The sequence below is a fragment of the Sinocyclocheilus rhinocerous genome, unplaced genomic scaffold (genome assembly GCF_001515625.1).
Source record: "Sinocyclocheilus rhinocerous isolate Xijiao unplaced genomic scaffold, SAMN03320098_v1.1 scaffold499, whole genome shotgun sequence".
NCBI classification, from domain to species: domain Eukaryota; kingdom Metazoa; phylum Chordata; class Actinopteri; order Cypriniformes; family Cyprinidae; genus Sinocyclocheilus; species Sinocyclocheilus rhinocerous.
The window spans coordinates 2,021,452-2,036,035 of NW_015637156.1; the positions used below are offsets into that span (position 1 = coordinate 2,021,452).

The 14,584-nt window shown below is 35.3% G+C and overlaps 4 protein-coding genes across 6 annotated transcripts in view; all 4 read right to left on the reverse strand.

Moving 5' to 3' along the window:
* LOC107748715 (uncharacterized) overlaps positions 1-1,289 on the reverse strand; it is an 11,861-nt gene extending 10,572 nt beyond the window's left edge. Inside the window, exon 1 of the mRNA XM_016563662.1 lies at positions 968-1,289. The gene's annotated coding sequence lies outside the window, so the exon portion shown is untranslated. The remainder of the gene's footprint in view (positions 1-967) is intronic.
* A 473-nt stretch (positions 1,290-1,762) lies between these two features.
* LOC107748767 (apolipoprotein Eb-like) lies at positions 1,763-3,793 on the reverse strand. The gene is made up of 4 exons (XM_016563707.1): positions 3,720-3,793; positions 3,353-3,503; positions 2,916-3,203; positions 1,763-2,302 (listed from the first exon to the last, which is right to left on the reverse strand). Exons 1-4 carry the CDS (start codon positions 3,760-3,762, stop codon positions 1,975-1,977), a joined length of 810 nt encoding a protein of 269 aa, XP_016419193.1. The 5' UTR covers positions 3,763-3,793; the 3' UTR covers positions 1,763-1,974.
* Positions 3,794-4,961: 1,168 nt separating this feature from the next.
* On the reverse strand, positions 4,962-7,208 carry LOC107748768 (apolipoprotein A-IV-like). Its single transcript, XM_016563708.1, has 4 exons — positions 6,962-7,208; positions 6,782-6,836; positions 6,516-6,666; positions 4,962-6,431 (listed from the first exon to the last, which is right to left on the reverse strand). The coding sequence occupies exons 2-4, from the start codon at positions 6,819-6,821 to the stop codon at positions 5,864-5,866; spliced, it is 759 nt and encodes a 252-aa protein (XP_016419194.1). The 5' UTR covers positions 6,822-6,836; positions 6,962-7,208; the 3' UTR covers positions 4,962-5,863.
* A 1,997-nt stretch (positions 7,209-9,205) lies between these two features.
* Positions 9,206-13,955, reverse strand: LOC107748716 (mitochondrial import receptor subunit TOM40 homolog). 3 transcript variants are annotated; one of them, XM_016563664.1, is made up of 10 exons: positions 13,442-13,586; positions 13,036-13,241; positions 12,230-12,297; positions 12,042-12,131; positions 11,807-11,908; positions 11,608-11,713; positions 11,341-11,463; positions 10,730-10,806; positions 10,534-10,636; positions 9,206-9,599 (listed from the first exon to the last, which is right to left on the reverse strand). In XM_016563664.1, exons 2-10 carry the CDS (start codon positions 13,238-13,240, stop codon positions 9,460-9,462), a joined length of 1,014 nt encoding a protein of 337 aa, XP_016419150.1. In that variant the 5' UTR covers position 13,241; positions 13,442-13,586; the 3' UTR covers positions 9,206-9,459. The 3 variants fall into 3 exon arrangements, with proteins under 3 accessions (XP_016419150.1, XP_016419151.1, XP_016419149.1); XM_016563665.1 differs by having other exon boundaries at positions 13,423-13,586; XM_016563663.1 differs by lacking the exon at positions 13,442-13,586 and adding an exon at positions 13,870-13,955 and having other exon boundaries at positions 9,207-9,599.
* Between the last annotated feature and the right edge of the window lie 629 nt (positions 13,956-14,584).

Consider the following 14,584-nt stretch of genomic DNA (forward strand, 5'->3'; position numbering starts at 1 on the left):
ATATATATATATATAAAATTCTAATTTATTTTAGCTACATATTTTATGTGTCAGAAAATAGAAGACTGCTTGATCAAGACCTGAAGATGGCTGCATAAGATAACGCTCACTTTTAAATGATTTACTTTTAATCTTTATACCTGCACCTTCTCTGTCTTGTACGGCAACATTCTCAAGTCTGAAACTGCCCAAACATATCTGACATACCTCTATGGTATAGAGTAAGGAAGTAACTGTAAGTCACATTTTTACAAGTTTACAAATTTTTACAAGTTTCAATAAAATTTTCTTCATTTTTTACAGTGTGCAAACTGATAAATTAATTCTTTATTAATTCTTAATTAGGCTAATGCAATTATGATTCTTGTAAATATATACTTGTAAATATGTATTTTCTTGTAAATAGGCTACACTCATAGTTACTTGTTTTGGTTTTGTGTTTCCCTACCTATATTTACATATACACGATTAACAAACACTGAGACAAACAACTCCCTAGGCGATTTTTTGATAGTGACAGAAATTATCATTATAACAGGGATTTTTTTCATGTAACGCTACGTTTTAAAAGCACGGGGAGGGGGAGTGAACGTTAGAAAATTACTTGCAAAACAAGGTGGGGGGAAGGATTCAGTCCGAGCTTCTTGTGCAGTTGAGTCTACCATAAAATATTCCTCAAAAGCGTTTACTACTAGTGCACAAATAGTATTCAAATAGTAATTCGAAGGTTTTGATTGACTGAGTTTATTTGTTGGTCGCGCCTGAACCTTAGCTTTGTGCTAATTCGCAAACTAAACAATTACTGCTTGTATATAAATGTACATGAAACACGACTTAAATGTTAAGTGAAAGCCCCAGTAGCCATCTGCTCGATGAACTGTATAAAGCAGTTCGCGTTGGCCAGTTTTGAAAATTAAAAAAATTCTTGTCAAGCCACTACGAGAAAACAGTGGGCTCGTGCACTCACCGATGTGGTCGGCGCGCTTAGTCCCTGGCTCGCGCACGGTCATTTATTATTGGTTGTTACGAGTATGTCCATTTGCCTCAGAGCGTTGCAACTGTATTGAATATCCGTGACGTGTAATTATTTTTCCTATTTAATGCATCTGCTTATGCTCCTCGTGGTGGTCTGTTGTGGGATCCTGGTAGTGGTATATCCAAACACAACATCCGTAATAGACCGGAAGACCGAGAGGTTTGTGTGGTGTGGGACACTTCTCTGCGTTGTACTGTGAGTGCATGAAAGTTAAATATTGTTATATTATAGAATTGGAAACACCCACAAAATATATCGTAATGTATTATATGGGTCAATGACAAATAATGATGTTTGATAAAATAAAAAGGAGAATCATTTTAAAAAACGTTCTAAATGTTAAATCGTTAGAATTTAGATTTTAAATGGAATGTTTTATGGCGGTTTGAAAAACGTTACTAGTTAAGTGTTAATTTGTATATATATATATATACATTGAAACAAAAAGCAGTTTATTTTTAAGATTAATAATAAAAGTGCTGACTACTCATGTTAATATAGGCCTATTTCCCCCCCAAAAAGTCCAAACCTTTTAATTTTTTTCCCTTTTTCTTTTCATATCCAGACATTAGATATTTACAAGACCTATACATTTTTAACCTTAAGAGCCACAAAAATATGAAAATTACTTTAATCCAGAAATTAAAACATGTTTATCATGTAATTTCTTATGTATTTTTTTTTATAAGAGATTCAGACAAAAATGAGTGATGTCATTGACCCATATACATGTTATACACAGACAGTTCATTGGTACATGCTGGTTTTATTGAGCTTTATATTGCATAGCTAACATCTGTTGTTACATCCATGTAGTACTAATGGTATATTTCACTCATTACTTTGACACTTCCATTACCTTCATTTCTGTAAGCAACGTTTAGTGAAAAAGTTAATCTATTAATTTTCCTATGAGACCTCATTCTTATACACTGGTATTACAAGCCCTCCATGACTGTCTCCAGTTGCTTCTGGACCTGAGACACATAGGGCTCAAACCAATTTTTTATCTCCTCTGCCTTTTCCTGAATTGTGTTACGCATATTTTCTGTGCTCTTCTCAAATTTCTCTTTGAGGTCCTGCATTTGTGATTCCAGTTTCTCTTTTATTCCTTCTCCCTGGCTTCTCAGCAGTTCTGCTAGAGTTGTCAGCTTCTCTTCAGCACGCTGATGCACTGAGGTGAAGTAAGGCTCGAGACGTTCCTTCACATCCTCCATACCCAGAGTAGCACGAGAGCGAACCTCCTCAAAGTATGTTGCCATTTTCCTTTAGACCAGAGAAGAAACAATCATAGAAATTGTTAAAAATTTAGATTTTCATAGATTAGAATTTTACATGTAACATATACAGTATATATATATTTCAAAAATATATATTTGCAATTTATATACAATATATTTTTATAAAAAAGTATATAGAATGTATATATTATTATTTTTATTTTATTTTATCTAAAAATTGTAAAAGCGCATATCTATTTTATTAATTATCTTTTGACTGTCATATCTATTTCTCCTTCTAAGGTAATGGAAATATCAAAATGAAAATGTGAATCTTTTTATTTATTTAATGTACATCCTAAATTGTCAGTGTCAAATTAAGGCATATTGAACAATGATGTCCAATATTAAACAGTGATATATACAAGAACAGTAAGTTATGACGTTTGCTATGTACACTACCATTCAAAAATATGGGGTTGGTAATATTTTTTAATGTTCTCTTTGAAGTCTCTTATGCTCACCAAGGTTGCATTTATTTGATGAAAATACTCTAAATTAGTCATTTAGATGTAATTTAGTAATGTAGTAATTTGTTAGTAATTTAGTAACAAAAGATATGCAATAATTGAGATTAGATAATTACTGCCGTCACTCACTTGTTGATCTCTTGGATGTCCTTGTTAAAACGTTTCCTTAGTTTCTTGGCATAGTTGTTGACCCTGTTCTTGACCTCATCAGCATTCTGTTCCACAATGGTTTGGAGCTCCACTGTGTATTCATTGACATGATCCTTAGCGTCCTCCATATGTGTGCGGAGCTTATTCGCCAGCAGCTGAACATCTTCATTGAATCTCTTGGCAGTCTCCTGTGCATAAGGGCCCAGTGTGGAGTGCAAGTCATCTTTGTACACTTGCAGCTCCATCATGGTGTCACTGATCAGTGTGCTGCAAAGCAATGAATTTCGATATCATACATCAGCTTTCTTGACTCTGGACTTCAATTTCCACTGAGTCTAGCCTTTTCTGCATCTTTACAGATCTTTACAAATTCTCAAATATTTGCTCTGCTACAATGTTTTGTAGCATTTACTCACTCTAATTCTCTGCCGAGCTGAGTGGCCTTGATGTTGTCCCTCATCTCCTCAGCCTTAGAGGTCAGCTCGGACACATGGTTCCAGAACTGATCCACTGCCTCTTCCCAGCGGCTTTGTGGCTCATCCTGAAACAGAAAGCGCCCCTGGCAGCCTGCAAAGTCAGAATGGAGCACAAATATAGTCTTTAATGTGTCAAATATTTGTTCATGTAGTCTGTTGTTGAAGACACCTCATCTGTACCATCAAGCTCTCAAAGAAAACCATCACATAATCCGTTCAAATGATCTGCCGAAGTAATCCAAGTTCTAAGCATAAGTAGACACATTTTGAATTTGTTGAAGATTTGCGTTCGTTGGTGGTCTCTTACCTGAAATAACAGCGAGAGCAAGGATTACAGCCACAAACTTCATGATTGTTTTTGGACAGTACACCAGACAGATTTTCCAATGTGTTCTGTAATGGGAGTTTGGAAGCAGCTGGCATTTATACGACTTGGATCACAGTCATGTTGATAGCCATAATGTGACTATGAACAGGTGAATTGGCAGCTTGTGTCCAAAGTTCTTCTCTTCAGATACTTGTTTATCGCAGTCTTCCATTCCACGTTGCATGAATAAGGTTCCAAAAGGACAAGATGTACTATAATTTAAAAATTGGTTTATTAAAAATGAATGTGGCTCATTGGGTTAGGTGTTGTAGCCAGAGGTATCTCAGTGAAAGTACAGAACAAAGTCACAATGTCATATTTGAACATCAGTGTATTTTTATTGAACACAATTGAATTGTTAATACCAAAATAATCATAAAACAGCAGAAAAGAGATGGGCCAAGTCATAAAAAGTGGGACATTGATGTTAATGTAAAAAAAAGACATTTGTTGCATAATAATTAATATTTCATTGTTATGCAACAAGACATTTGCTACTAAAAACATCTTGGCTTGCATGATTCAAGGATCAAAGCTTATCATTTATCTCTCTTCTAGTTGCGATTTTATCACTGTACTTCACATTCACATTTGGAAGGAGCATTGAAATGCTTAAAATGGAGCTGTAACTTTAAGCTCAGCAAGCTAAGAACACTTGACTCATGTAGCCATGTTTTCCTGTGCGCATGTATTGTTGGCTTCTTTTTATAGATGATATTATTTTCTACAGTACGTCTGATTTACAGTTACCAATCAATTATGGGAAAATGTCATTGTGTTTTAAACTAAAACAGGATAAGATATCATGTCAGCAAATCAGAATCAGTCTATTATCTTGAGCATTTCTTGCATGAAGACTTTGTGCAAGAGGACTGTCATAAACTAATTTTGGCTCACGTACCACACATAATAAATAGATTAAATAATAGGTCGTTTTGTAAAAAAAACATATCTGTTTAATAAGCCTCAGTTGAAATATAAATATATATCAGATGCGTAATCACATTTAGTTTTATATTGTTATTATTACCTAAGATATTATGCTTATTATTTAACATGTATAGGTGCAACCATGAAAAAGGGATACATTGTACATTTTCACAGCTGTATTTGCTCTTTTAAAGGGGTCATATGATGCAATTTCAATTTTTCCTTTCTCTTTGGAGTGTTACAAGCTCACAGACAATCAATAACTGATAATGTCAAGCCCTATATATTGTGGGCCGACACACTTTTATCCTGGCTATTTGAAATGTTACAAAAAAGTAGGTAAAACATTCCTCATAGGGTTCAAAGGCCACATGACCTTAAAATTGAAGTGTGAGGTAAAATAGCTGGGTGCTTGGTGACAGAGTGTTGTCAAAATGAACAGGATTTGAACCCTTGTTCTTTTGTCTGACTAACAAATAAAGATAAAGCAATTCACTTTTTTTTTTGCATATGGACAACTTGGGTGCTTATCCAAGTATCACTCCTAGTCCGCTACCTTTGTGGCTCTAAAGACTGGAATACATACATGATTTTTATACAGATATTTGCAGTCTGGACAAGTAGATGCTAATTGCTGAAAGTCAGAGCCAGTCTGCAGATTTTGGGCAGTCGACAGAGTTCACAGAAATTCGTATAGTGTGTGATGGCCACAGACTCACTTGTTTTTATTTGTCATGTCCTAGCAAAAAGGCTCATGTTTCTGTGTGCTTTTGTTGTGCTCAGAATGACTTGGAAAAAGTAGTTGGAAAGTCAAGTGTATGATGTCTAATGTTTATTCCAGCTTTAAATAATCATATTTGGGTTGCCAGAATTAAATAAAAGTTCAGAAGCCTCGCACACATTTCTGCAATTAAAATCTTGCATATGGACCACAGCATTACAAATATACATAGTGTAGTATATTAGACATAGTGTTTGTGTTTTGTTTTTTTTTTAAACCCTCACACAATTGGAGTGACCACAGCATTATAAATTAGTGTTTGTGCTATTTTATTACTTTTTTTTTTGAAAAACATACATGAGCAACAAAGAAATATACTATGTGAAACCCTCAGTGGTAACAGAAGTGTCCTTTTGCATTTCCCAAAAGTCTCTCAAGACTGCTTGTTCTTGGCAAAGGACTCCCAGAGAGCTGTTAACTGGGTCTTCAGGTCCTGGGCGTATGGATCCAGTTTGCTGAGCTCCTCTGAATAGGGAGCCAGATTCTTCTGAAGCTCCTGACTTCTCTGGGCCAGCTGACTCTGAAAGGTTTGGGCCAATGGTGACATGCTCATCTGAAACTCCAAAAAGTGCTGGTCCAGTTTCTGCTTCAGCTCCTCGGTTTGAGGACCCATCTCCATCAAACTTCTCTCCAGCTTGGCCTTCAGCTCCTCGGCCCCTTGGACCAGAGTAGATCTCAGGGCCTCAGAGTTCAGGGCCTCTGCATATGGGGCCGCATCCTTCTTCAGCCGCTCAACCTGCTCCTCAATATCACCTCTGATTTCCTCAACGTAAGGCTTGAGATGGGACTGCACAGATGTCATTTCCTGTTCCAGGCGCAGTTTCAGCTGATCTACCTCTTGGGAAAGTTTGGCCATCAGGTCTTGAGTCAGAGGAGTTACTTGACTTTGAATGGCCAGGGTGTATTTGTTGATGGCATCTGCACTTTGAGAGATCCTGTCACTGAGGAGAAATGGAGATAGATGTTTGTGTATTTCAAAGTTTTATGATTTGTTTTATAGCTGGTTCATCATCTTATATGCTTACTTGATTTCTTGACCCAGTTCTGAGTTTCGGATCATCTGCAGGGTGTCCTCAGCTGTGAGGGTTGCCTGAGACACGTAATTCCAGAATGCGTTTTTCACCAGATCCATACTGGGCGCTGACTGGTCCTGCCACAACATACTGGCATGACAACCTAAAGGATTCATCATAATTCAAATATATTAACTGGTTTAAAACATAACATTTTCTCACCAGTTTTGAGAGCGCCTCCAATTTTTATTCAAACACTAAAACAAACAAACACTTACCAGTGAAAACTGCAATGACAAACACTACCAGGACCTTCATGATTATGCGCAGACTCTACAAGAAAAAAAAAATCATTTTGTCAGGCAAGACCACTATAAATATTTTTGACAAGCTTGCGTTTAACTGAAAAGAACACACAGTAAGTATGCATTCATTTGTGTTTTTGTCCAGTTCCTTACCTTTCTCTTGTCCTCTTCTGTGTGTAAGTGTTGAGAAGGTATCAGCACTGTATTTAAATGGGTTGCCGAGCTCTGATAAAGGCAGTAAAGTCCAGAAGGCAGTGCCCTGCTGCCATGTCACATATTCCACATCATGAAATCAACCCAACTGAACTGAACTCAGATCTGTGACTCACAATTATTCCTACAGAGTCAGATATAAGTACTGTATAACAAGTAAGTCTAAAATTAATGTCCTATAAAACTTAAAAACATCCAAATGAAGGAAAAGGGAAAACAGGAAAAATACTACTATCACATTTTAAACCATTCCTGTATTATTAGTTTGGGTTTAGTTTAAAGTATTGTTTTGGAACATAGTTTTGAGGAAAATTGTCTTCATTATTGGGGGAAAAACTGATTTTTAACACCATGCCAGCTCCCATGCTTATTTTAATGGAAGGACAATTTTACTGTTAAATATTTTAAATTTAAATGCATTTTTACAAAAATCTCTAAAATTATAATTGGTTTAACTTTATAAAAAAATCTTCCAGAGTGTTAAGTGAATAAAAAAAATCCCTGATATAATATAATGTAATGTTTTTAGCCCATATATTCTACAGCTACACCATAATTCTGTTTGCTTTACATAATGTTTTAGGCATGAATTCAAGATAACATTCGCAAGCCACATTTAGCAATAAGAGGTTTTCCTGTGCATGCAGAGTTATCATAATCAAAATGAAGTACACATTCACCTACTAAAGATTTGTGAGTATTTACAGTTTGATTTTTTCCTTAAGCAATTAAGGAAAGACTATAATTAAGTAAATGATTAATGAGAAAACAGCATAAGGTTACTACGGGATCTGCAGACTTGATGTGTTTATTGGTTTGATACACAGTGTTGAAAGAAGAATTCAGTGGTATGTCAGTGAGGTAAAAGGTTACTTTAAGCAGTATTGTAAATCACTCGCCATCTTGTCTAGGCATTCATCCAGTTACACAAAACCGCCATCAGGGCATCAAGACTGTTTGTATCTGCGCTTATCAATCAGGTCAAGGAGAACACAGAGAACTGACCCCTGAGCTTCTGTCATATTGATTCAGTTGCATTCCAGTGAACACAGTTTATGACTGCATTCCAATGCAGAAAATATGCTGTGTATTTAAATCAAATCATCTGTTCTAAAATTGTCATATTTTGATAATAATTAAATGAAAGGTAGAACTCAACGGTTTAGTATGTAGTATGCATAACATGAAAACGGCTAGTTTTCATGTAATGCATACTACATGGTTATATTATTACTTTTTAAATAAAAGTATGGTTCGGTAAAAGAAAATTAAATTGAGCATTGCTATAGTCCCAATGAAACAACATTCCATATAAAGTATATACTAGAAGTACTCTCTCACAATCATTGAAGTGCAGAGGTACATCTGTCTTTGCATGTTGGTCTGCACGTATTAACGTAAGGTTGTTGTAATGAAGACTGGTGAGTCAGGTATTAAAGAGGATCCTTTTGGACATTGCCCTCTTCATCACAACACTTATCTGCATTTAAAAAGAGTCTGATATCTGCTGAACATGTAATCACTAAGAAGAAGGAAGCAAGGGACATGGGACAACTAATCTGTTTTGTATTTTTTATTTTATGTTCTGGCATGTATTCACCTAAAAAAACTAAAAGACAAAAAAAATTAAAAACCAGACAGGGTCAATGGACAATGGGCAATACACAATATACATATTTATAAAGTGTTTATGAAGGCACTGTATGTGGTGGGGAAAAAACTATAACAATGTGGCAAATGTCATAAATTTAGGATTTGGTAATAGAATATAGCACATGAATTTAATCTCCTTTTTTTTTTTATATAGGCTTTTTTTGTTTCTGTTTCTCAGCTATGCAACAGTGAATCAGACAAATTCATTAGAAAAACAATGAAAAACCTCTAAATAAAAAATGTTACACCAACAAAAATACATTCATAAACATGCATCTGTTTGATGGACAGATATGTGTTTTGTTTTAAGAATTTATGCATGTTTCACAAAACTTAGTTGCAATGCATATATTTTATTTATATAGGTACCTATGAATACAGAGATCCAGCAACTTGATTAAAATCATTGTGAAAAAAATCCCTGCTCATTGTGTAGGAAAAATAAACGAATCCAGAACTTCTTCATTAAACACAAAACAAAAAATAAACAAGAAAATAATTTACTTTTTTTTTTTTTTTAAATGAACGTAAACAACAAAATGAAAGGCAAATTGTATGTGTGTATTTGTTCTTGGTTTCTCTAATAATGCATCAAGCAGTAGTGATGTTTTTAAATGTACTTTTTTGGATATTGAAATTTTCACTGCAAAGGTTGGTTTGATACATGGAACTAACAACAAATATTACTTTATTTTGCTTCATGTTTACTGACTGATTTTGTACAGATGTGGATAAATATGCAAAGTGTGTCCAAACTGCAGCATTAACCAAGAAAGAAGGTAGGATTAACCAATGGTGATGCCAAACCCACACTGGAACTTGCTTTTTCTGTGGTTAAGGAAAGCACTGAGGGCCAGTGACAGAGGCAGAGGCTGCAGCTTTTTTTCAAGCGTGGCTCCAACCACCCAGTTACTGTCTAAAGAACCTACAGAGAGAGTGAAAAATTCATATCCCATACATTTTAACCAAAGAAATCTCATGCAGATTGCAAAGACAGGATAAAGGTTTTGTAAAAAGTAAGGTATCTGGGGTGGATTTTCATTGGAATATCAGGCAACACTCTTTGGAACGACACAAATGTTTTAAATAAGATTGAACTGGAATGCTGCTCAATGAATGATGACACAATTACATATTTGTGACTAAAAATAGATTTTAAAAAACGTATTTAAGAGTATGTGTGTTGAATTCATTTTTTTAATTTAACGTCATGAAACGTCTTAAATATTTTAGATGATATAACAAAAGTTGTAATTATAATTTAAAGAGTTTAACAGGAAAACAGGAAATGTGATAAGGATTAATGCGATTATTAAACTTCAAAAAGGCTTTGATATAATTAATTAAATCACTATTTGAGCACTGCAGGTTTCAAAGCAAAAAGTAAAGAATATAAAAATAAGACGCCTGGCATATTTCGGGCATGTTTATAATTAAAAGTCCTGCATTATGCAGAACATTTTTTTTCCCTGGTTATTATTCTTTTCCTTTGTTTTTGTTTTTTTGTTTGGTTACATAAACTGTATCTGGCATTTAATTCAATGTTTAAAAAACACATTATTCCATAATTATTAAATACAGTTTGAAGCAGGAATATTTAAAAACCTAGTGTACTCTTAGTATTCAAATAAATTAAATCAATTTGCTTGTAAATGCCTCCTAATATCCCTTTGTTTAAGGTAAAAGAAATTACTTAATACATTTATATTGAGCCATTTTTATTAAGTTCTTTATGCACTCTTGCATTTTGTTTTAACTTAGGAGCACATGTGCAATTGCTGAATTCATCATAACCCTACAAAATGATGAGATGTTGATGACTGCTGTCTGTATGTACAAATGCATGCATATTTACCAACCTTTAAAGACCAGATCAGCTTTGGGGACGTCCAGTTGGTATCCAAATGATACACTAGTGTCCTGCGTACGGGTGCTTGCTTCAAACTCCACGCCAAGCTGCAACTAATACCAAACAAAACAAATGTCATTATAAAGCAATAAAACAACATAAACGAACAAATACAGACATGACTCACTCTGCTAATGAACGTTTACCTGATCATTGGCTTTGTGGTAATACGACCCATGAACTCCAGCACCTCCTAGTGTCAGTGTGGCGATAAAGTTGCTGCCTGTTTGCAAATGCCCATTCAGATGTTTAAAATTCGGAAATAAAACTTACAGACTGAATATTTGTTTTCAAATAAATATTGGACTTTAATAATCCGTTTATAATATCTATTTACTTTGCACATTTTTATTGCATATTATATTTAAAAGTCTCTATTGTTATTTGAAAAAAGTTAATACATTTTATTAAGGCAACATCTGTATTAATCTCCATATTTTCAAAAACAGTATGTGGATAAATACATAGATATATATGGGTACAATATGCATTTCTATGCTGTGTTTTCAAATGTATCCACTTTGGAGAGTGTCTTCAAAAAGCTGTTTTCACTGGACAAAAGGCCAAAGCATAGGAAAAAAGAAGAAGATGCGTTTATCCAGATTAATGTGGATGTAGCCTAGGAGGACAACACTTGTGTATCTTTTCAACTTACTTTGTAATGTAATTCATCACTATGATATAAAGATTCAATTATCATGGCATGACAATCTGATACGTCACATACCTACCTAATATTCTTTCTTTCTGTGCTTACCTGTATATCGGCCTGCCAGAGACATGACTGTTCCCTCCTCTCCGGGCCGTCGGTGGTACACCAGCTCTCCCCCTAATGCCAGCGACGGAGTGACAGACTGGAGATAATGAGCTACAACGATTCCTGAGAGAGATGGAGGGACAGGAGGAGAGAGAAACCGAGAGGAAATACGTTGTTTGAGTTAACAAGACTAAAAACAAATAAAGCTACTGAAATAAAGCTCAAATTGAGGCACAAATAAACATGGATGAAACAGAAGACAATTACCTGACTCAACCAAGACGTCTGGGTTGCCAAAGGTCACAGCAGCAGTGAAATCTTCTCCTTTGAATTCAGCATCTCCTTGCCAGTTCACAAACTTCTGCTGCTGAGTCTGATTTAGACAAATACGTCCAGTAATGCATTAATATTACATTAGAACTAATCATAAAAGCACCACATATAGGCTCTTTTCACAAATACACACCTGGAATGCAAATTTCGAGCGCACTCGGTCTGTGATCTGATGAATAATCTGTGCATTTAGGCTCCCCGTGTTGTCCATGTCACCAACCATGACGGGGAAGGCCTGATACAAAATATTAAGGTAAACTATACATATTTGGATAAATGCCTTTTTCAAATTAAACTGACTTTTCAACAGCCTTTGTTCTGGGAAAATATATTTGTATTAATTTATACCGCAAGCTAAATTTGTGTACCTCTGGTCCTGTTTGTTTGGTCCCCACATAAGTAGCTCCAAACCTGTAACTGGAATCTCCTAGAGTGCTTAACAACACTGTGTGGTTGACCTATGAAATAAAACAAGAGATGATCTTGTTTATGATCAAGAATACTTCCTTCAACAACATGGCTCAAGAAAATCCACCAGTGGACACACTGGACTGACCTGGAAGTGGTTGCTCAAGGCCTTGTTCACGGTTAGTCTAACACCCTCCATCTGCACAGGAAACACCTCTGAGGGACAAACAGATATTAGTGTAAGAATATTAGAATTTGTAATCATGTAAATCCAAAGTCATACAAGATACAGCTGAATTGAGAATGGCATTTCAATTCCAATGGAAGCAGGATATAAAATTCATTTTTATGTCATTTCAATTTAAAGAAAGATTAAAATTGAATGAAATAACAAATTTTTTTATTAATTTGCTGATTTTTTGTAATACATTTTTCAGTATAAATCAGCCATTAATGTAAATGTTATCGTAGACATACGTTGAATGTTTAAAAAAAGATGAAATTTTTTTTAATGAAAATTTTTCAATTTTTTAATCTCTTGTGTTTTGCAGGGCTGCATTTATATGGCCAAAAATACATTAAAGACTAATAATATTACTATTTAAAAGAACTGTTTTCTTTTTAAATATATATTTTAAAATGTGATTTACTTCTGTGATGGCAAAGCTGAATTTTCAGCTGCCATTCCTCCAGTCTTCAATATCTTCTAATTCTAATAATGATGATTTGGCACTCAAGGAAAATTTCTTTTGATCAGTGTGGAAACCCTGATACATTTTTTCAGGATTTTCAAAAGTTCAAAGGGAGTTCAAACAGCAATTATTTGAAATAGATATTTTTTGTAACATTATGTCTTTGCTGTCACTTTTGATAAAATTCATATGTAATTTCTATATAAACTACTTTGTTAATAATTTTGATTCCTAATCACTTAAAAAGTAATTCTTTTCTTACCTTTGCATTTGCGGTGGCACTCTTCAAAGCCACCGGGGTTTGAAAGGGGAGGCTCAGTCTCCTGGTGCCCAGATGAAGAGCTGCCAGGCACAGAGACGGGAGAGACGGAGGGCATCGTGAATCCTGGAGGTACTGACACCAAACCGGGTCCACCTGGCCCTGCTGCAGGAGGGCTGGGGGCACTGGCAGCCAACACACTGCCCATTCTTAAACAGGACAGAGGAAGACAGCACGTTAACACAGATGGAGAGCAGATTATTAGCTGAAATAATATAATGTAATCAGTAGGTTGGGTCTAAAATCAGTAGTTTTCATTTGTGAACGATAAACACGCATGTCATGTTTAGGCAGCAAGTCCCTGAAGGTCTTTTGCATAAAGAAAATTACTAAACAACTGGATATGTACGATTAGAAGCTGCTGCTGTTTCGTCAAGCATCCAGGTTAAAATTCAACGCATAATCCATTGACAAATTAGCTTGAAAGCTAAAAGCCACATGATTTTTGTTATTCGTGAGACACTACAGACACTGGAAATATAAATGCTGTTTAGATTTAACAAGTAAAGTTAGAAATTGGATATGTACGATTAGAAGCTGCTGCTGTTTCGTCAAGCATCCAGGTTAAAATTCAACGCAAAATCCATTGACAAATTAGCTTGAAAGCTAAAAGCCACATGATTTTTGTTATTCGTGAGACACTACAGACACTGGAAATATAAATGCTGTTTAGATTTAACAAGTAAAGTTAGAAATATTTCTAGCTAAGAACCCCTAAGGGGTGCTGTAGATTTTTTAGAAAATAAACTCCGTAACAATGAATTAATGACAACTCACGTTGAGCTTCACAGAGGACGGTTTAGTCCAGATTACAAAACCACGTGTTCTAACGATGTCCGTTTTGTGAATGATTCATTCTGTCAGAGTCGGATCTTCTCAATGAGTCGGTTGAATCGCTTCACAAAACCACCAGTCTCATCTACTCGTTTACGAGTCGGACAGAATGGTTCATGTAAGAATCAGTCCGAGCAGTTCTCGTGTCAATATGCATATATTTTGACGTTAAGTTGCATTATGTCTTCAACAAACTTAAAACTAAAACACCCTCATTATAAAATGTGATAGAAAAAAGTTTCTGCGCAGCGATGACGCAATTACGTCAAGACGTAAAAGAATTCCTCAGTGAGTTCATTCAGATGAACTGTTCAAAAGAACCGATTCATGGAAACGAGTCAGACTCCCCTTAAACCTCCGCCCTGTAGCCCTCCTACTTTCAGCTCGACAAAACCAAAGCTAAATGGCTATTGGTCGGTTTACCTGCCAATCACTACGTAAAAATGAAGCGGGTTTGAGAGAGCGAACACAAAAGGGCATTTGCGTGAAGGTCATTGAATGGGCTTTGGAAGTCGCTTGGGCTACCATAAACTGAACTGTAAGATATACATAGAATTATAAAAACAACCAAACAGAACTAGAGTTTAGTCATTCGATTTATGCAATGGATCCTTAGTGTCTAAATGAAATATTGAAAACCCCAGACTAGGTAGGCTAG